This window comes from Schistocerca nitens, chromosome 6, assembly GCF_023898315.1.
Source record: "Schistocerca nitens isolate TAMUIC-IGC-003100 chromosome 6, iqSchNite1.1, whole genome shotgun sequence".
Lineage (NCBI taxonomy): Eukaryota > Metazoa > Arthropoda > Insecta > Orthoptera > Acrididae > Schistocerca > Schistocerca nitens.
In genome coordinates this window covers 351153453-351177361 of record NC_064619.1, presented here as the reverse complement: position 1 = coordinate 351177361, position 23909 = coordinate 351153453, and the positions used below count along the sequence as shown (strand labels likewise).

Genomic DNA, 23909 nt, shown 5'->3' with positions numbered 1-23909 from the left:
TCAATTTCCAGGAGTGTATATATATATACAAAGATGATGTGACTTACCAAACGAAAGCGCTGGCAGGTCGATAGACACACAAACAAACACAAACATACACACATTACTGTACTGTGTGTGTGTGTATGTTTGTGTGTGTGTGTGTTTGTTTGTGTGTCTATCGACCTGCCAGCACTTTCGTTTGGTAAGTCACATCATCTTTGTTTTTAGATATATTTTTCCCACATGGAATGTTTCCCTCTCTCTCTCTCTCTCTCTCTATATATATATATATATATATATATATATATATATATATATATATATATATATATATAGAGAGAGAGAGAGAGAGAGAGAGAGAGAGAGAGGGAAACATTCCACGTAGGAAAAATATATCTAAAAACAAAGGTGATGTGACTTACCAAATGAAAGTGCTGGCAGGTCGACAGACACACAAACAAACACAAACATACACACAAAATTCAAGCTTTCGCAACAAACTGTTGCCTCATCAGGAAAGAGGGAAAGACGAAAGGATGCGGGTTTTAAGGGAGAGGGTAAGGAGTCATTCCAATCCCGGGAGCGGAAAGACTTACCTTAGGGGGAAAAAAGGACGGGTATACACTCGCACACACACACATATCCATCCACACATATACAGATACAAGCCTTGGATATATATATATATATATATCCCACGTGGAATGTTTCCCTCTATTATAATCATAACCTTTCCAGCAAACCTCAACCTCCTCTCATTGCACACAAACCCAGTCTCTCCCATCTACTCAATCTCCCACTTCCAGCTCCACTCCCTCCAAAACCTCAAAATTCCAATCAACGCAATCTGGAACCACAACACCCTAATTCAATAGTTAACCTTTCCTCCAAACCTCTCTCCCAATATGAAACCTCTGTCCTATCCAAAGGCATCACCTTCAGCCCCACTCCCAGATTCAACCAAACAGCTCTCGTCAAAGATTTATTGTCCTACACTCGTACTCTCTGCTGGAAGTATCACTTTGCCACGCAGAAAAATGATCCTAATCCTACTCCTAATGATCCAACTCCCCAAGACACTATCCAAATTGAACCCTGCCTGGAACAGTTCCGTCCTCCGTCACAGTGGGACCCACCTCCTCTTCCTCAAAATCACCCTCTCCAAACCTTCCAGGAATTTCTGACTTCCAGCCTTGCATCTCAATCCTTCTTAAAAAAGCTTAATCCTACTCCCAACATCACCACTGCTGAAGCCCAGGCTATCCGTGATCTGAGGGCTGACCGATCCATCGTCATTCTTCCGGCGGACAAGGGTTCCACGACCGTGGTACTTGATCGTCGGGAGTATGTGGCTGAGGGACTGTGTCAGCTTTCAGACAACACCACATACAAAGTTTGCCAAGGTAACCCCATTCCCGATGTCCAGGCGGAGCTTCAAGGAATCCTCAGAACCTTAGGCCCCCTGCAAAACCTTTCACCTGACTCCATCAACCTCCTGACCCCACCGACACCCCGCACCCCTACCTTCTACCTTCTTCCTAAAATTCACAAACCCAATCATCCCGGCCGCCCCATTGTAGCTGGTTACCAAGCCCCCACAGAACGGATCTCTGCCTACGTAGATCAACACCTTCAACCCATTACATGCAGTCTCCCATCCTTCATCAAAGACACCAACCACTTTCTCAAATGCCTGGAATCCTTACCCAATCTATTACCCCCGGAAACCATCCCTGTAACCATTGCTGCCACTTCCTTATACACAAATATTCCGCACGTCCAGGGCCTCACTGTGATGGAGCACTTCCTTTCACACCGATCACCTGCCACCCTACCTAAAACCTCTTTCCTCATCACCTTAGCCAGCTTCATCCTGACCCACAACTTCTTCACTTTTGAAGGCCAGACATACCAACAATTAAAGGGAACAGCCATGGGTACCAGGATGGCCCCCTCGTACGCCAACCTATTCATGGGTCGCTTAGAGCAAGCCTTCTTGGTTACCCAGGCCTGCAAACCCAAAGTTTGGTACAGATTTATTGATCCCATCTTAATGATCTGGACTCACAGTGAAGAAGAACTCCAGAATTTCCTCTCCAATCTCAACTCCTTTGGTTCCATCAGATTCACCTGGTCCTACTCCAAATCCCATGCCACTTTCATTGACATTGACCTCCATCTGTCCAATGGCCAGCTTCACACGTCCGTCCACATCAAACCCACCAACAAGCAACAGTACCTCCATTATGACAGCTGCCACCCATTCCACATCAAACGGTCCCTTCCCTACAGCATAGGTATTCGTGGCAAATGAATCTGCTCCAGTCCCGAATCCCTGAACCATTACACCAACAACCTGAAAACAGCTTTCGCATCCCGCAACTACCCTCCCGACCTGGTACAGAAGCAAATAACCAGAGCCACTTCCTCATCCCCTCAAACCCAGAATCTCCCACAGAAGAACCACAAAAGTGCCCCACTTGTGACAGGATACTTTCCGTGACTGGATCAGACTCTGAATGTGGCTCTCCAGCAGGGATACGACTTCCTCAAATCCTGCCCTGAAATGAGATCCATCCTTCATGAAATCCTCCCCACTCCACCAAGAGTGTCTTTCCGCCGTCCACCTAACCTTCGTAACCTGTTAGTTCATCCCTATGAAATCCCCAAACCACCTTCCTTACCCTCTGGCTCCTACCCTTGTAACCGCCCCCGGTGTAAAACCTGTTCAATGCACCCTCCCACCACCACCTACTCCAGTCCTGTAACCCGGAAGGTGTACACGATCAAAGGCAGAGCCACGTGTGAAAGCACCCACGTGATTTACCAACTGACCTGCCTACACTGTGAAGCTTTCTATGTGGGAATGACCAGCAAAAAACTGTCCATTCGCATGAATGGACACAGGCAGACAGTGTTTGTTGGTAATGAGGATCACCCTGTGGCTAAACATGCCTTGGTGCACGGCCAGCACATCTTGGCACAGTGTTACACTGTCCGGGTTATCTGGATACTTCCCACCAACACCAACCCATCCGAACTCTGGAGATGGGAACTTGCTCTTCAATATATCCTCTCTTCCCGTTACCCACCAGGTCTCAATCTCCGCTAATTTCAAGTTGCCGCCACTCATACCTCACCTGTCATTCAACATCATCTTTGCCTCTGCACTTCTGCCTCGACTGTCATCTCTGCCCAAACTCTTTGTCTTTAAATATGTCTGCTTGTGTCTGTATATGTGTGGATGGATATGTGTGTGTGCGAGTGTATACCTGTCCTTTTTTCCCCCTAAGGTAAGTCTTTCCGCTCCCGGGATTGGAATGACTCCTTACCCTCTCCCTTAAAACAGACATCCTTTCGTCTTTCCCTCTTTCCTGATGAGGCAACAGTTTGTTGCGAAAGCTTGAATTTTGTGTTTGTGTTTGTGTTTGTTTGTGTGTCTATCGACCTGCCAGACACTTTCGTTCGGTAAGTCACATCATCTTTGTTTTTAGATATATTTTTCCCACGTGGAATGTTTATACTTGGTTTTAGATAAAGTAGTAAAAACATGGGAAAACACATTAAAAAACAGAGGCACAAAGGGTATAAGCATGGGCCAAGGAAAGAACAAATTTGAAGTAAAATGTTTAGCCTTTGCGGATGATATGGCATTGATAACTGAAAACCGAACAGACGCAACAGTTATGCTTGATATGTTACACGAGATTGCTGAAAAGACTGGGCTAAAAATATCCTATGAAAAAACCGAGTATATAGAACACAAACATAATACAGAAAAGTTTATGAAAACAAAGTATGGAAAAATTAAAAGAGTTGATAGATTCAAATACCTGGGGGAGTGGATCCAAGCCAATAGACTGGATAACACAACAAATAAAGAAAGAATAAAAAAGTTGGAATTTGCATATAAATTAACACAAAACTACTACAATAAGAAATCAATATCCATACAAGCAAAGATTAAACATTATAATTCAGTTATTAGGACACAAGCAACATATGGATCAGAGTGCCTAACACTGAATAAGAAAGGCGAATTAAGAGAACTAGAAAAAAGAGAGAGAAAAATATTAAGAAAAATTCTAGGTCCTGAGAAAAACAAGGAAAATAGGTGGATTAAAAAGAGAAATGAAGACCTATACAAAAATACAGAAAAGATCACAGATACAATGAGGAAGAGACAGCTAAAATTTTATGGACATTTAAAAAGAATGGAAGAAACACGTATTACAAAGAAAATTTTTAATTACGTTAGTAAGCTGAAAAACACTGTAGGATGGATAGAAGCAGTAAAGAAAGACGCCAACAAAATAGGTGTTACAGAAGAAATAATACGTCACAGGAATAACTTTAGGCTACTTATAGAAAATGCAAACTATGAAGAAGATGCGCCAAAACCTCGACCCAAGAGAGTGTGGGCAGATGAGCAGAGACGAGCAGTTGGCGAGAAAATGAAGAAGTACTGGGAAGAACGGAAGAAAAAGAAACACCATAAGTCTTAAGTTGTATGCGGTCCATAGCTGGCCAAATTCATAAAAAATATATATAGTTATAATAGAGGGAAACATTCCACGTAGGAAAAATATATCTAAAAACAAAGATGATGTGACTTACAAAATGAAAGTGCTGGCAGGTCGACAGACACACAAACAAACACAAACATACACACAGAATTCAAGCTTTCGCAACAAACTGTTGCCTCATCAGGAAAGAGGGAAGGAGAGGGAAAGACGAAAGGATGTGGGTTTTAAGAGAGAGGGTAAGGAGTCATTCCAATCCCGGGAGCGGAAAGATTTACCTTAGGGGGAAAAAAGGACGGGTATACACTCGCACACACACATATCCATCCACACATATATAGACACAAGCAGACATATTTAAAGACAAAGAGTTTGGGCAGAGATGTCAGTCGAGGCAGAAGTGCAGAGGCAAAGATGTTGAATGACAGGTGAGGTATGAGTGGCGGCAACTTGAAATTAGCGGAGATTGAGGCCTGGTGGATAACGGGAAGAGAGGATATATTGAAGAGCAAGTTCCCATCTCCAGAGTTCGGATAGGTTGGTGTTAGTGGGAAGTATCCAGATAACCCGGACGGTGTAACACTGTGCCAAGATGTGCTGGCCGTGCAGCAAGGCATGTTTAGCCACAGGATGATCCTCATTACCAACAAACACTGTCTGCCTGTGTCCATTCATGCGAATGGACAGATTGTTGCTGTTCATTCCCACATAGAAAGCTTCACAGTGTAGGCAGGTCAGTTGGTAAATCACGTGGGTGCTTTCACACGTGGCTCTGCCTTTGATCGTGTACACCTTCCAGGTTACAGGACTGGAGTAGGTGATGGTGGGAGGGTGCATTGAACAGGTTTTACACCAGGGGCGGTTACAAGGGTAGGAGCCAGAGGGTAAGGAAGGTGGTTTGGGGATTTCATAGGGATGAACTAACAGGTTATGAAGGTTAGGTGGACGGCGGAAAGACACTCTTGGTGGAGTGGGGAGGATTTCATGAAGGATGGATCTCATTTCAGGGCAGGATTTGAGGAAGTCGTATCCCTGCTGGAGAGCCACATTCAGAGTCTGATCCAGTCACGGAAAGTATCCTGTCACAAGTGGGGCACTTTTGTGGTTCTTCTGTGGGAGATTCTGGGTTTGAGGGGATGAGGAAGTGGCTCTGGTTATTTGCTTCTGTACCAGGTCGGGAGGGTAGTTGCGGGATGCGAAAGCTGTTTTCAGGTTGTTGGTGTAATGGTTCAGGGATTCGGGACTGGAGCAGATTCATTTGCCACGAATACCTATGCTGTAGGGAAGGGACCGTTTGATGTGGAATGGGTGGCAGCTGTCATAATGGAGGTACTGTTGCTTGTTGGTGGGTTTGATGTGGACGGACGTGTGAAGCTGGCCATTGGACAGATGGAGGTCAATGTCAATGAAAGTGGCATGGGATTTGGAGTAGGACCAGGTGAATCTGATGGAACCAAAGGAGTTGAGATTGGAGAGGAAATTCTGGAGTTCTTCTTCACTGTGAGTCCAGATCATTAAGATGGGATCAATAAATCTGTACCAAACTTTGGGTTTGCAGGCCTGGGTAACCAAGAAGGCTTCCTCTAAGCGACCCATGAATAGGTTGGCGTACGAGGGGGCCATCCTGGTACCCATGGCTGTTCCCTTTAATTGTTGGTATGTCTGGCCTTCAAAAGTGAAGAAGTTGTGGGTCAGGATGAAGCTGGCTAAGGTGATGAGGAAAGAGGTTTTAGGTAGGGTGGCAGGTGATCGGTGTGAAAGGAAGTGCTCCATCACAGTGAGGCCCTGGACGTGCGGAATATTTGTGTATAAGGAAGTGGCAGCAATGGTTACAGGGATGGTTTCCGGGGGTAATAGATTGGGTAAGGATTCCAGGCATTTGAGAAAGTGGTTGGTGTCTTTGATGAAGGATGGGAGACTGCATGTAATGGGTTGAAGGTGTTGATCTACGTAGGCAGAGATCCGTTCTGTGGGGGCTTGGTAACCAGCTACAATGGGGCGGCCGGGATGATTGGGTTTGTGAATTTTAGGAAGAAGGTAGAAGGTAGGGGTGCGGGGTGTCGGTGGGGTCAGGAGGTTGATGGAGTCAGGGGAAAGGTTTTGTAGGGGGCCTAAGGTTCTGAGGATTCCTTGAAGCTCCACCTGGACATCAGGAATGGGATTACCTTGGCAAACTTTGTATGTGGTGTTGTCTGAAAGCTGACGCAGTCCCTCAGCCACATACTCCCGATGATCAAGTACCACGGTCGTGGAACCCTTGTCCGCCGGAAGAATGACGATGGATCGGTCAGCCTTCAGATCACGGATAGCTTGGGCTTCAGCAGTGGTGATGTTGGTATAATTTTGTAGAACTAAGATCAGCGTGCACCCTTTATTTTTAGTGCTTTGTAACATGAACAAGTTTTTCCCATTGAAAATGATATTACCATTATTTTATGGCATTGTAAACATTGCTTCTCCTATACCTCAATGTATAAGAACTTTAACTTTTTTGCCTTAAGCTCCCACTGCTGATGTCATCAACCGCTAAACGTACACCGAGAACTGGGGGCTCAAGGATGCAACAAATTGATAAAAAATTAACAAATACTATTATATTCCATCGATATACAGTATATAGCAACTGCATGAAGTATGTGTATTTACACGGAGGGCGAAATAGGGGGATGGGATGGTGGGTCCTTCCCAGATGGGGAGCTTTGATTACTTCTTGTTGTGCCCTGAAATAAGAAATGTCCTGCTCACTATCCTTCCCACCCCTCCTATTGTGGTATTCCACTGTCCACCAAACCTACACAATATACTTGTCCATCCTTTCACAACCCTTGCTCCCAATCCCTTTCTTCATGGCTCATACCCCTGTGATAGACCAAGATGTAAGACCTGTCCCGTACATCCTCCTACAACGACCTACTCCAGTCTGGTCACTAACATCACCTATCCCATTAAAGGCAGGGCTACCTCTGAAACCAGTCATGTGATTTACAAGCTAAGCTGGAACCACTGTGCTGCATTCTATGTAGGCATGACAACCAACAAACTGTCTGTCCGCATGAATGGCCATCGACAAACTGTGATCAAAAAACAAGAGGACCACTCTGTTGCTGAATACGCTGCCAAACATGATATCCTTCATCTCAATGACTGCTTCACAGCCTCTGCCATATGGATCCTTCCCCCCAACACCAGCTTTTCTGAACTGCGCAGTTGGGAACTTTCCCTGCAATACATCCTACATTCCTGTAACCCTCCTGGCCTCAACCTCTGTTAGTCACTGTCCTCAACCATCCAGCCCCTTCCCTGTTCCCATTCCAGCACTACACAGCTGTCATTTCACCACCACACCCAGTCTTTTAATTTCTTTTTAATATCTTTTTATTTCTCTCCTTTCCGCTACTTACTCCCTCCCCCCTCTGCTCCTTCTCTCCTGCCCTCCATCTAAACTGCAACACTTCACTGTCCGCCACTGCCAACATACTATCCCTCCCCTTCCCCGCTCAGTCTCCTCCTTACTCCCACCCACTCACCACTCCCATCATGCACTGGTGCTGCTGCTCACAGTGTGGTTCCAGCTCTCTGAGACTGCAGATTGGTGTGCAAGTTGCATTTGCGTGAGTGTGTGTGTGTACGTGTGTGTATGTGTGTCTACTGCTGACAAAGGCCTTAATGGCCAAAAGCTATAATTGTATGAATCTTTTTGTTGTGCCTATTGTGACTCAGCATCTCCACTATATGGTGAGTGGCAACTTTCTTTCTCTTGTATTGTAGATTCCAGGCTGGCTTTTCCATTGTTTGAAATTGATGTTTCAACTCTTCTGCTGGGATCTTCTTCAGGAAGGTGTGGTGTCCACATTAACTGAACAGTGTCAAAGATCAGTGTGGTATTATGTTATAGAGGAAGGGGGACATCTACCCACATTTATGCTGGGGAAGTGGGATTATTGGGTAAAATTCCTGTGGCTACCATTGGTGGATCATGTCACTGGGTAGTAAAGTAACTTTCCCCCTGACTAATGTTGAGGAGGTACGGTTATTGGCTAGAATTCATTTGACTATGACTGGTGGACCAACATGACTGGATAGAAAGGGATTTTTCCTGCACTTGCACTGAGGATAGTTATTGGCTAAAATTCTTTCTGCTGCTCTTGGTGGGCTACCGTCATTGGATAAAAGTGAAACAGGCAGAGCCAGAGAGGGGCAGGTCTGGATCTGTGGGGCAGGGGCAAACTGGGGTATCTGCTACATAAAGCAATTTTAGAGCGTGCCAAATTCATATTCTTGAAGGAAAAAACCTTGTATCACAAAGCGCCTAGCATCCAGTCACATTGGTCTATCAATTGTTATTATGATTTTGAAACATGTGACTGTTGTCATTTGAACATTTTTAACACATTCTAAGTTGATTTCTGAATAAATCAAAGTTGATTTTTGAATGTGTGCACAATGTATGTAAAGTCTCTACCAGGGGAATCCCTGTCACATCTAGAACTAAAAAACTTTTCTGCAGACAAAAGGGGATGGGGCTACTTGAACAGGTGAATGCTAATCGTTGTTTGTTTATATGGTTGTATGGGTGTGCAAATGATCAGTATTGTTATAATTATTAGCAAAATCCACATATTAAGACTAGCAGAGTGGAAATAAATGAATAACAGAAATAGCAGGTAAGAAATATTACATATTAATCATCTCGCTGTGTCAAAGAAAATGAAACTTGGACAGAAAATATTTGCCGGATCACTACACTACTATGAGCCACTTGCACAGTTCCCGGTTAGAAGCCGCTTAAGTTCTATTCTCAGAATAGCTCAGAAAATGCATTGTACAAACACATAATAACACCTAACCAGAGCATAAATGCGGGATAACTGAACTGGTGATTCTGGTAGGGCTAGTGAAGTTATATGGAGAATAAGTTTTGTCTATGGTATGAATAGCTACAGAATTAGTGGTGACAAAATTGTTTGTTGGAATGAGTAAGGAGAAGAAACGAGGACATCACACAAATTATATGGAGTAATATGATGATTCCAAATTTTTATAAACATTTCGTGCTACTACTTTTCGATATCCGGCTTGACAAACTGGAGCGTATGAATGAAATGTGAAGCTATTTCCTAACATAAAACTTTTTGTTTGTAGTAGTCCTAATAGGCATTTGATATTGGTACTCCGTGAAATATATTCTGTCCTGTTATTTGTTTGAATGCGGTAGATAAAAATGACCATTTGTGCTAAAACAGTGTCACTTATTTGATGTGTGTATACTTGCTGAAATATTAGAAAGGCCTATTTTTTTTATTTAGCAGACAGTGACAAAATTAATCAAATCTAGAAAGCACACCAGTTTGGGGTACTATTCATATTAACAGCTTTTTATGTATTAGACAACAACAGTTTAATTTTTCATGTAGCAGAATGTTTGACTAACTTTGAGGAGATAATAGATTTTTTTGCAGAAAGGAAAACATGTCATGTAAAACTGTAGCAAGATCAGGGAGAAAAAGATGCTGGGACCTAAGGATTGAAGAAATGTGTATTTTCTTACTTGTCTCTTGTCTTTTCTGGTTTTATGTTTCCTATATTTAATTTTATATCACACAAAAGAGAAAGTTATTAGCTTATAGGCAATAATGAGCACAAATGTTCTGAAGCATTCTTATTCTCACAGTTACAATTAATCACACACGGTATTAATTGTGAGTTTTTTAAAGGGGGTAGGACATCAAACCAGCTGACTGGGAGTGGGAGAGGCGCGACAGGACATTTTAATTTCCACGGTTCTGAATATAGGTTTGATGGCTTCCATTACAAAACATACACATTTGAATACCACAGGGTGAAATACAGTGATGTACAATAAAAGAATGTTATGTCAAGAGGCATGGCACTGCACTTTGGTGCACTTATGAGGGCTGTTCAAAAAGTAAGGTGACTTGTCAAATTGCGCGGGCAACATACATTTGATTATCGATCTTCTTTTAGTTATGTTGGTACACATGTCCAAAACATATATTCACTGTTTCAAGTGTACAGCATAATTCATTTGTTTTTGACAGATAGAAAGGTTAAATGTGTTTTAGTGTGCTCGCCGATTTTCGATTGTTATACAAAATGGAGCAAAGAATTTGAATCAAATTTTGTGTCAAAAATGGAATAAAGTGCTCTAAAAGACTTGAAATGTTGACAGTGGCATACAGTGAGTTTGCTCTAAGTAAAAAAAAATGTTTACAAGTGGTACAAGCCCTTCCAAGATGGCCAAGAAGATGCCAATGACGAACCTCGCTCTGAATGCCCCAGCACATCAACAACAGATGAAAACATCAAAGCTGTGAAAATAATTGTTTTGGAAAATCATTGTTACTGTAAGGGAAGTTTCTGAGGATGTTGGCATATCAATCAGCTCATGTCATGCAATTTTTTCGGATGTTTTGGGTGTGAGACGTGTGTCAGTGAAGTTTGTTCCAAAAATTCTCAATTTTGATCAGAAGAACCGTCACATGAGCATTGCTCAGGAGCTCTTGAATGTCACAAGTGATGACCCTGATTTGCTTGAAAGGGACATAACTGGTGAAAAAATGTGGGTTTACAATTATGACTTTGAAACCAAAGCCAAATCATCCCAATGGAAGCATCCTGGAGAGCCAAGACTGAGAAAAGCAAGCCAACTTCAATCAACTGCAAAGTTTTGCTCACTGTTTTTTCATTTACCATAGCATAGTGCATCATGAATTTTTGCCTCAAGGTTGTATGGTCAATAAGGAGTATTACCTTGATGTTATGTGCTGTTTGTGAGCTAGGCAAAATGCAAAAAATATCCGGAATAGTGGAAAACCAATTCATGGCTTTTGCATCACGACGGTGCGTGTATTGATCCATAATTGCTTGTGAGAGATTTTTTGGCCAAAAACAACATGACAATCATGCCTCAGCCACCATATTCAATGGATCTGGCCCCCTGCAATTTTACTGTTCCCAAAACTGAAGAGACCTATGAAAGGATGAAGATTTTCAATGATTGGGGAAATAAAAACTGCATCACTGGAAGTACTTAAGGCTGTACCAAAAAGTGCTTATGAGAAGTGCTTTGAGGATTGGAAGAAGCATTGGCACAACTGTATTGTATCTGAGGGGATTACTTTGAAGGGGACAACATGAATATTGATGAATAAATAAATATTTTTTCATAAAAATATGAAGTCACCTTACTTTTTGAACACACCTCATAAGATCAAATAATGTGTCTTACACTTCCTCGAACATATATGTTTTATGTATCAAACTGTGCAAAAAGATGTGTGCTACAGAATGAGCATATTTTCGAATAATATATATATATATATATATATATATTTTAATTTTTTACTTCCTAACTCAAACGTTCAATTTTTTTGGTGGGGGGGGGGGGGGATGGGGAAGGGGGGTGCTGCTATCAGGTTTTTGTATTGGTTCAGAAATATTGTAGATCTGGGGCTGGAGAGGGGGAATGCTTATCAAAAATATGTTGTTTGTTTTGGTCATATACTGCAGTTATGTATTCACTTTCTTGATAGTGGGAATCCATGAAGTTGGAAGTTTAAAGCTGTCCTCATAGAGGAAGTATACACTATGTAACAACCCAGAAGATTTTACCTTCAGTCTCACTTATGGACTAGACAGTGACTGAAAACGGGGGTAGCAAAGCAAAAGCAGAAACACAGAGCTCAGTTTTCAAACATTCCTTTGAAAATGAAAACCCAAGAGTATTGCACCAAAATAATTCTCATATCACTGCAAAGATAAGTCATATTAAGTTAGCAACAATGGCACTGAGAAACAGCTGAAACTATTGAATCTGAACTAAACTCCATGTCCCAATGGAATCCTTATCAAATTCTATACCAAATTTGGGACTCATTTACTATAATGTACCATAGATCCCTTGAACAAAAAACTGCACTTAGTAACTGGAAGAAAGCACATCACATCTGTCTACAAGAAGGATAAAGAAGTGGTCCACATGGGATAGTGTCACAGGGATGTTGAAACTGAATTGGCTGACACTTGAAGATAGATGCAAATTATCTTAAGAAAGCTCACTTACAAAGGTTCAAGAACTGGCTTTAAATTATGACTCCAAGAATATACTGCAGTACACTATGTATTGCTCCTGCAGGGATTGTGAGGACAAAATTAGATTAATCACAGCATACAAAGAGCATTTAAACAGTCATTCTTCCCCTACTGCATATGTGAATGGAATGGGAAGAAGCTCTAATAACTGGTACATTGGGAAATATCCTCTGAGGTGCACTTCACAGTGGTTTGCAGAGTATGGATGTAGATGGAGATGTTTCAGTTTTGTCTGACAAGGAGATGTACAATGGAAGCTGAAAACTTTCAGGACCGAACAATCCCTATTCAAGTTTGGTGCGAAGTGAGACCCAGAGGTTCAATCGTATCAACTGTTTTGCATCAATATTCATTCACCTCCTTACTGTTTTTCATATAGAGGCTGGAAGAGCAATTTTTCATAGATACAGATTGTGATATTAATGTTGCTATTGTCTGATAATTGCAATGTTCCTCCCCACAGATGCTCAGAAGTATGCACAGAACATATAGTAGCTAAGTGGTCTTCCACCTTAAACACTTGATTGAGAACCTTGGTCCATGACTGTTACACTCAACCAATGCTGGCAGTAAACCCTCAAGTAATTATCAAGTGTCATCACTATGGAGGCACACTTAGCTTAATCACTGCTATGGGTACAGTTAATATTCCTCCAATCTTATCTGTAGATACATTTATCACTCTTTATTAGAGATGCTATGTCAACCTGAAAAGGCATGATAATGAAGTATTGAATCTGCAGGAGAATAAGGATAGGTAGCAGTGCTGCTTGGATTTATTAGATCAAAATGTATGATTTGCTGCAAATTTCATAATTTCTCTTATTCCGTGTATAAGATAATTTGTGTACAAAAGATAAAAAAAAGATTTTTCTTACCACGAGATATAGGAGCCTGTGAGACTTTTGGACTTGGCTGTCCTTCTCCAACTGTTGTCGATGCTGTAACCCAGAAATCATATCTCTGAAATTCTTTCAGTCTTCTTACTTCATATATTAGTTCCCTGTCTCCAAACACAGTTTCCTTCTGTGTTTCCTATAATTAAAAGAAAATTTCATACAATTTTAATAGCATAAAAATGTATCTAATGTTCCTAATAAATGAACCATTATTTGTATGTCAGTTTGTGTCTGTGAAAGCACCGGATAACCTGAATATGAATGAAACAGGTACACAAATGATTCTTTATAACAGACCCCTGCACCAAACTCCCCAGTTTTCTCTGCCACTGCAGTTTAAGAAAACATATCCACTCTGCAGCAGAGTGTGCACCAATGGGAAACTTCCTGGCAGATTAAAACTGCATGCTTGAATGAGACTCGAACTCAGGACCTTTGCCTTTCACGGGGAAGAGCTCTGCCATATGAGCTACTCAAGCATGACTCGCAACCTGTCCACACAGCTTTAATTCCACCAGTACCTTGTCTTGAACCTTCGTGCTTGGGTAGCTCAAATGGTAGAGCGCTTGCCTGCCAAAGGCAAAGGTCCCGAGTTTGAGTCTCAGACTGGCACATAATTTTAATCTGCCAGGAAGTTTCATATCAGCACACAATCTGTTGAATACTGCCAGGGAATTGCTCTCATCATGCATTTTAAGTAGTAGGTAGATGGTAGGGACATACGGATAAGGGATGGGAAGATTTCTGTGGGGTAGCTGTGAAACTTTGTGAGGGGCATATGTTTTGCAGGATTTTTTAAGCTCAGTCTGGATGGAAAGAATGATTTCCTGAACAGTGACGTGACCAAGAGCTGATGTAGCCTCTCTTCCGTGTACACTTTTTAATCAGGTACCACATCAGTAGAGCTTTAGTCTGCAGTGAGGCTCATGATAGAGCAATCTTTTAACAGTTATCTGATAGCTTATGAGTTGGTGTGGGGTTTGAGGTTTCAAAGCTGCTTTTCAAGAAGTATTTTTTTTTTTTTTTTTTTTTTTTTTTTTTTTTTTTTTGGGGGGGGGGGGGGGAGGGTTCATACAGAAAGTCAGGAATTCCTGGAATACTTACAGAGATTGTTTTTAGAGGAGGATCACATTTGTGTGGTTTTTTTAAACAAATTTCCATGTGACTAAATTCTATCATTTATTTCATACAATCATGGTTCTGACTTTATAGCCATTCTGAAGTGCAAGTTGAACTGAAAATTAACAAAGCATACAGATCATACAGTGGAAGGCTTAATGTGGGGGTGGGGCAGGGTGGAGAGAGGGGGGGGGGAAGAAATCACAAATATGAGAACATTACTTACATTTTACAAAATTTCTGGCATGCCTAAATGACATGTCATCATTGAAATAACATACAGGGTGTTTCACAATTCATGATACACACTTCTAGAGATTGTAGAGAGAACTTAGTAGATCAAGTTTTACATAGCAACCCATGTCCAGAAAGGAAAACAAGAGCTACTCAATTATGCACTAGATGTTTCTTATGCAGTTTGCTTCTTATGGTAAGCTATTCACATTCATGAATAGTATGATGATGACATGTCATGTGATGTCCTCTGTTTCCATCTGCCTTTCTTTTTCATGCTTCCTGCTGATACATCTGTTGACATTACAGTGACTAACACTGCAGTGACAGGATGCCTGAGTTCAAATTTGCTGAGAACACTGATATATTATTAGTTTGTGGTGAAGCTCGCTATAATGGAAGAGAAGCTCAATGTCTGTACCATGAGTACTTTCCAAATCATGTGATGCCATTGCATCTCATATTTGGCAGTATAGAACAACAGGAAAGTGAGAAATTCGCAAGCAGTAGAGCAAATAGTGGTGCTCCAAGAAGGCGGTGTACTGTCATATTGGAAGATGAAGTGCTTCATCAATTTGAAGAGAACCCATGGGACGAGAACAAGTGACTTGCATGTGTCTCACTTGTCTGTCTGGCATGCATCAACAGTAACTCCACCCATATCACCCTCAGAAGGTACACACCAGGCTTCCAGCAGATTTTTTGCCATGTGTCAATTTCTGTACTTGGTTTTTTTCACCACTGCGTGGATTTTCCTGTTTCCAAGGCAAATTTTGTTCACCGACAAAGCACATTTCAACAGGGAAAGTGCTCTGATGCTCAAAATAGCCACATTCCCCAAAGCTACGAGTTCATGAAGATTTCAGGACACCTTCAGCATCATATCTGGGCAGGTATCTGTGATGGTCACGTGATTGGCTTGTAAATCCCCACCTAACAGGTGCCAGGTACTTGATATTCCTGCAACAAGTGCTGATGGGGCTTTTTTATGATGTGCCATTGAACATTTGGCAGGAATTGTGGTTCCAGCAAGATGGCATGGCAGTACATTTTGCAGTTTATGTTTGAAACCATCAGAACATAATTTATGGGGACAAGTGGTTCGGTCAAGTTGGTCCACATGCTTGGCCACTAAGATCCCCAGATTTAACCCCTTTGAACTTTTTCTTGTGAGGCTACATGAAGAATCTTGTTTACGAGACACCTGTCCAGTCAGAGGAATATGTGATTGCAAGATCATGGCTATGACAGAAGTGATTAACCATATGCCACACATGTTGAACAGAGTTTATGCGAACTTATCGCACAGATACACTGTGTGCATCGAACTTGATGGTCATTGTATTGAACAGCTACTGTAATATCATAATACATAGGAGTGAAATCTGGACATCTTGTTTTCCTTGTAATATGGAAACAAACTGTTTCTTGGCATGGATCCCTGTGTAAAACTTGATTTACTGAGTCCTGTCTTCAACTTCTAGATATATGTAATATCAATTGTGAAACATAATGCATATCTGGTGTTATAAACCAGTTGTTGTATTACAGGATATGACAACATATAAAGATACATGATACGGCTGACATTTTGCACAGAGGATAACATTAACTAACTATACAGCACATTTAAAAGACAATATGTCTTTAACAAGAACCAATGTTAACATTTCTCAAAATAATGGCAAATATTGTTACGAAGTAGCACCACTGTGTGAGCAACATGCTCATTGGTTTGCCAAAAGCATTACCAGGAGAGGGAAACATGAGTATTTATTTGGCTAAGTGTTTAACGTATCCTTATAATACTCCTTGTAATACTTGCTCATAACAGCTTTTTATAGTGCTGCAATGCAGTAGTCAATTATCAGTGTGGAAATATGCCATTTTCTAGATGTACAATAAAAATTGATCCCTAAAATAATGACATAGATGTAATATTATAAAACAATGATCCACTGATTCCTGGTGACTTACATAAAAGGCAGTACACAAGAGTCATGTGAAATGCAGTCAACCCACACACCTGCAAATTCCTGGACCAGAGCATGATCAATAATATTCCTTACACATTCACAAAACAAAAGTGTCTTTAGCGTACTACCTAAAGTCCAACTGCATAGTAGGAGGAGGGTGAAGGGAGGAATGAAGAAGATGGTGGATGACAGTGGGGGGATTATAGGGAAGGTGAAGGACAGTGTAGAGGGGAAGAGGGAGTTGGAGCAGAGGTGTAGGGGACAGAGGGGGGCTAGAAAAAAGATGGTACATCAGTATGCTGCATTAGGTACATAATCATATACTACAGTATTTCATGAATGTCCTTTGATTTTATATTAATGTAGTCTTAACTAATTACAATGTGTGAAGACCCAACACATACATTAGGTTCTATACACATATTTAAAGTGACATACCTATATATTCATTTTACAGGTAATGAAATGAGAAATATATCAAAGATTACTAGGAATTATTAAAAACTAATACATATTGATTAAAGGTTCTGTAAGATGTATGCTTATATTATAGAGGTAATACATTATGATTACAAAGTGTATATGCAGTGACTTATGTATGTTTCAGATCTCCACTTGGTGCAATTATTGAGCCTCCATCAGTATGAAATTAAATGGATATTTATGTAATACAGCAATGAATGCTCATATACACAGTGTAGTATGTATACCAATGTACCATCTTTCATCCATTCCTACCCCTTTCTCCAACGCACTCCCTCCCCATCCATCCCAATCCCCATTTTCTTTTATTTAACTACTGGGCCCATATTGTCTAGGTATTAACACCACCAAACCTGTGACAGTATGCTTGTTTTTAGCAGAGCCACTGATTTTAAGTTAGTTTTAATGTACTACCTCTATAATATAAGCATATGTTTTGTAGCACCTTTCAGCAGTATAGAATAATTTTTAATTTTGAATAACTCCTAACAATTTGTGATAGATTTCTCATTTTATTATTTAAAAATGAATATACAGATATGTCACTTTAGAAATGTGTATAGAACATATTATGTACACGTCGTTGGATCTTCATGTTCTGTAATTAGTAAGACTGCACTAGAACAAAAATAATGGATATTCATGTAATACTGCAACATATGGTTAAGTACATAATACAGCTTACAACTGTACCATCTTTTGTTTATACACCTCCCCCCCTACCCCTCAATTGCCATCCACCACCTTCTTCATTCCTCCCTTCATCATCCTCCTAATGTACAGTTGTGTTTTAGGTAGATATTATAGGCACTGTTATGTTATGGGAATGTGTAGGGAATGTCGTTGAGTGTGCTCTGGCTAAGGATTTTGCATGTGAGCTGTTTTTTTGGTTTTGTGGTGTTACCTTCTTTTCACATGTCTCTTGCATATTGCCACATATGTATCCTTCCTTTTATAGTCACCAAGAATCAGTGGATTATCATCTTGTAATATTGCATCTATGCAGTTATGTTAGGAATCATGTTTTGTTGTACAGTTAACAATGGACATATTTATGTACTGAGAATGGAGTATTGCATTGTATAACTTTAAGAGGCTGTTATGATCCTGTATTATATGGATACATTAAATACTTAGCCAAATAAATAGTCCCATTTATCTCTCCTAGTAATGCCTTTGGCAATACAAAGGTCATATGGTTTACATAGTGGTGTTGTGTTGTAACAATCTGTGCTGTTATGACAAATGTTAACATCAGTTCTTGTATAGTACATATTGGCTGTCAGAACTGTCAAGTATGCTGTACAGTATTTTAATATCATCCACAGTGCAAAATGACAGCCATATTATATATATTTGATATGTACTCATGTTCTGTAATATGAAGACTGGTTTATAATACCAGATATACGTTATTTTGATGATGACATGTCATTTAAGCAAGTCAGACATTTTGTGAGATGTAAGTGAATTTCTCAAATATATAACAACTTTTTGTTTCTCAAATTAAACCTAGTACTGTGTGATTTGTATGCTTTATTAATTTTCAATTGAACTTGCACTTGAGAATGATTATAAAGCTGAAATAATGATTGTATGAAGTAAATGAGTATTAGAGTCAAATGGCAGAAACTTTTTTCAAAAAGTTCTCCATAACTGTGGTCCCCACGAAGAAAAATTCATTTGATTGTCTTCCTGTTAACGGGTTGGTACCTGGGTGTGAAGTTTTACTTTAACAACTGCCACCTCACTTCCAGATGAAATGCTACCATCCCTGGAGCCTTAATGTAAGTTCTCTAATACCAAATCTCTCAGTATCTATATCAATAAACTATTCCAAGGTTTCTGTCCTGCACTTATCCTGCAGGCTTCACCCAGAGACACTAGGCAGTCTTCTCCTTCAACCCCTGAATAGTGTAGCTACTACTTTCAAAATGTCATTAATATCCCTCATTTTTTTGTGAGTCATCAGTCTCCTGACTGGTTTTATGCAACCCACCACAAATTCCTCTTCTGTGCCAACCTCTTCATCTCAGATTAGCACTTGCAACCTATGTCCTCAATTATTTGCTGCATGTATTCCAATCTCTGTCTTTCTCTACAGTTTTTACCCTCTACAGCTCCCTCTAGTAACATGGAAATCATTCCCTGACATCTTAATAGATGTCCTACTATCCTGTCCCTTCTCCTCATCAGTGTTTTCCACATATTTGTTTCCTTGCCGACTCTGCACAGAACCTGCTCATTCATTACCTTATCAGTCCACCTAATTTTCAACATTTGTCTGTTGCACCACATCTCAAATACTTTGATTCTCTTCATCTCCGGTTTTCCCACAGTCCGTGTTACACTGACATACAATGCTGTGTTCCAAACATACATTCTCAGAAATTTCTTCCTCAAATTAAGACTTATGTTTGATACTTGTGTACTTCTCTTGGCCAGGAATCCCCATTTTGCCAGTACTACTCTGTTTTGATGTCCTCCTTTCTCTGTTCATCAGTGGTTATTTTGCTCCCCTACTTCATGACTATCAATCCTGATGTTAAGTTTCTTGCTAGTCTCATTTCTACTACTGTCTGCCCCCAGTAGCTGAGTGGTCAGCGTGACAGAATGTCAATCCTAAGGGCCTGGGTTCGATTCCTGGCTGGGTTGGAGACTTTCTCTGCTCAAGGACTGTGTGTTGTGTTGTTCTAATCATCATCATTTTATCCCCATCAAAGCACAAGCCGACAAAGTGGCATCAAATTGAAAGGCTTGCACCCGGTTAACGGTCTACCCGCCCTAGTCACACGACAGTATAGTATGATATTTCTACTACTTCTCATTACTTCCATCTTTCTTTGCTTTAGTCTCAATCCATATTCTGTACTCATTAGACTGTGCTTTCTATTCAGCAGATCATGTAATTGTTCTTCACTTTCACTCAGGTTAGCAGCATCATCAGCACATTGTATCATTGATATCCTGTCACCTTGAATTTTAATTCCAGTCCTGAACCTTTCTTTGATATCCATCATTGCTTCTTCCATGTACAGATTGAACAGCAGGGGTGAAAGACTACATCCCTGTCTTGCACCCTTATTAATCTGAGCATCTTGTTCTTGGTTGTCCATTCTTATTTCCCTTGGCTCTTGTCGTACTACCCATCTCTCCTTACAGCTTAATCATATTTTTCTCAGAATTTTGAATGTCCTGCATAATTTCACATTGTTGAATTTTTTTCCAGGTCAACAAATCATATGAATGTGTCTTGATTTTTCTGTGGTTTTGCTTCCATTACATTGGGCAACAATGCAAATGTTTTGGGCTCAAAAATAGTTAATCCTTATTTATTTCCATCTGCTGAATTAAAAAATCCATAAAAATGACATATTAGCTCTTGCTCTGGAGATAAAGTGACATTTCATTTTTTTCAGTTTGGGGGAAATTTTATTTTCAGACTTGGCACACCTGTCCAATGATAAAACACAGATTCTCTTAAGCTGTTTGTAAGTCACAAACATAGATATTGTTGCTGTGACTGAGTTTCATATAGTTTGTGTTGTGATTAAAACAGAATTTCTGGTTTGAGAGTGATTTTGTAGTGTAAAATTTGTAACAATACCATGAAAATATGTAAATAATATGAATAATTTTTGTTACATTTGTGGTGAAACAACATCTTCTTCACAGAAACACAATCTGACACCTCTTGTGAAGATTGCCTATCAGCGTTATTTTGGTATGAAAGTAGGGGACCAGGATGAGTCTTGGGCTCCACATACATGTTGCAATGCATGTTCAGTTATGCTGCAAGAATGGCTGAAAAATAAGAAACGATCTATGGCTTTTGCTGTGGCTATGGATTGGCAGGAATCTACAAATCAAACAGATGACTGTTATTTCTGTTCAACTCCACCTATAAAGGCAGGATTGTCTATGAAGATAAGAAGAACAGTTCAGTACCTGAATCTTTGTTCTGTTAGTTGAATCATTCTGCATTCAATTAGTTTACCAGTTTCCAAAAATTATGTGTTTGAAATAGAAAATAGAGATTGTCTGGAACAAGAAGAAGAAGAACCAAACAAGCCTTCCACATCCTGTGACCCTGATTTTGAGGGAAAAGATGATAAACCACACAGACTGAGTCAAGCAGAATTATGTGATCTCATTAGAGACCTTGACCAGTCAAAGGATAAGGCAGAAATTCTTGGGTCTTGACTGCAGCGATGGACTCTTCTCGAAACTTATGTCATAGTCTTAGTACAGAATATGTTACATGGAACTGTTTCCTTTTTGTTTTGGAGAACAAAAACAATCTTGTAGTTTGGTGTGACATTAAGGGCTCAGTGAAATCTTTGAATCTGAACAATGATCCAACTGAATGGATGCTTCCTTTAGCTTAGTTTGAAATCTTTGTTACTTCTCAATGGCAACTGCCTTCCTTCTACTCCTGTTGGTCATGCAGTTCACATGAAGGAGACATCTGCAAATATGACAGACCTCTTGGACTTAATCAAATATCATGAACATAAATATCTGTGTGATATAAATGTCATTGCCATACTCTTAGGAATGCAACTGGGGTACACAAAACATAGCTGCTTCTTATGTATGTGGGGCAGTAGGGATAGGAAATTGCTTTATATCAAAGCAGACTGACCAGCAAGAAATCTTAATCCTGGTGAGAAAAATGTCATTACCAAGCCTCTCCTGGACCCAAAAGATGTTCTTCTTCTGCTGCATATCAGGTTGTTTTTGATGAAACATTTTGTCAAAGGTATGAACCAAGAAGGATGGGGATTTAAGTACACAACAGAGAAATTTGCAAAATTAAGTGATGCAAAAGTTAAGGAAGGTATTTTTATTGGGCAACAGACTTGAGAACTTGTAAAGGATCTTGCATTTGACCAAGTTTTAGGAGGGAAAGAAAAGGAAGCTTGGGAAGCCTTCAAGGGAGTTGTTCGTGGATTTTTAGGCAGCAAAAGAGATGATAACTACACTCAGCTGGTGACAGTGCCCCTGCAAAAATACCAGAACAATGGATGCAACATGCCCCATAAAATCTATTTTCTCCGCTCCCATCCAGGCTTTTTCCCTTATAGTTGTGGAGCTGTCAGTGATGAACATGGAGAAAGATTCCATTAGGAGATTCTGTTATGGAACAAAGATATGAGGGCCATTGAAATGAAGCAATGCTTGCAAATTACTGTTGGTCTTTGCGTAGGGATACTCTGGAACTCTGTTACAAGAGGCAAGCTCAAAGATGACAATCTCACTCAGCCACTCTCCAGACCCAACCATCTGTGAGGTATTCTTCCAGCAATTGAGAACTCTCAAAATGAAACTACCATTTAAAAAAATTCAAATACACACTCAGTGTTGTTAGCATACATAATTTAAATGTATCTCTTTTCTTAATCCGTTAACATGAAATACTTCCACCTAGTGGTATCACAGAAATTAGAGCTGAGGAAAATTTTTCATTGTCATATTCGTTTTTCTTGACTCAAAATTTGTGAGAATTGACTCATGAAGTGCAGGGAACATTCAAATTTTTTTTTGTTGGCCAGTGTTATCAGCTGCAACATCAGAATTGCCCCTCTGGTGCCTTTACCTTTCCTGAGACCAGGCTGATTATAATATAACACATCTTCAGTTTTCTTTTCCATTCTTCTGTATATTACTCTTGTCAGCAATTTGGATGCATGAGCTGTTAAGCTGATTGTGTGATAATTCTCCCACTTGTCAGCTCTTGCAGTCTTCAGAATTGTATGGATGATATTTTTCTGAAAATTAGAGAGTATGTCGCCAGACTATAACAATCTACACACCAATTTGAATAGTCATTTTGTTGCCACTTCCCCCAATGATTTTGGAAATTAGGATGGAATGTTATCTATCCCCTCTACCTTATTTGATCTTAAGACTTCCAAAGCTCTGTTAAGTTCTCATTCTAATACTGGATCTGCTATCTCTTCTAAATCAACTCCTGTTTCCTTTCCTATCTTTTCCTTCATAGAGGCCTTCAGTGTACTCTTTCCACCTCTCTGCTCTCTCCTCTGCATTTAACAGTGGAATTTCCATTGCACTCTTAATGTTATTGCCCTTGTTTTTAGTTTCACTGAAGGTTATTTTCACATTGCTATAGGCTGAGTCAGTCCTTCTGGCAATCATTTATTTTTCGATTTCTTCATATTTTTCATGCAGCCATTTTCTTTGCTTCTCAGCAATTCCTATTTATTTCATTCCTCAGTCACTTGTATGTCTGTATTCCTCAATTTCCCTGAACACTTTTGCACTTCCTTCATTCATTGATCATCTGAAGTATTTCTTCTGTTACCCATGGTTTCTTATCAGTTACCTTCTTTTTATCTATGTATCTCTTTCCAACTTCTGTGATTGCTCTTTTTAGAGATGTCTATTCCTCTTCAAGCATTCTGCGAACTGATCTATTCCTCATTGCTGTGTCTATAGCCTTAGAGCACTTCTAGCGTATCTCGTCGTTCCTTAGCAGTTCCGTATCCCACTTCTTTGTGTATTGATTCTTCCTGACTAATCTCTTAAACTCCAGCCTATTCTTCATCACTACTACCTTG

At 40.2% G+C, this 23909-nt stretch overlaps 1 protein-coding gene across 1 annotated transcript in view; it reads right to left on the bottom strand.

The window, feature by feature from the left end:
• The window catches only part of LOC126263695 (Down syndrome cell adhesion molecule-like protein Dscam2), a 284179-nt gene that overhangs the window by 154929 nt on the left and 105341 nt on the right, over positions 1-23909 (bottom strand). Inside the window, exon 12 of the mRNA XM_049960822.1 lies at positions 13496-13652. Within this exon, the coding sequence (XP_049816779.1) occupies positions 13496-13652 (157 nt within the window). The remainder of the gene's footprint in view (positions 1-13495; positions 13653-23909) is intronic.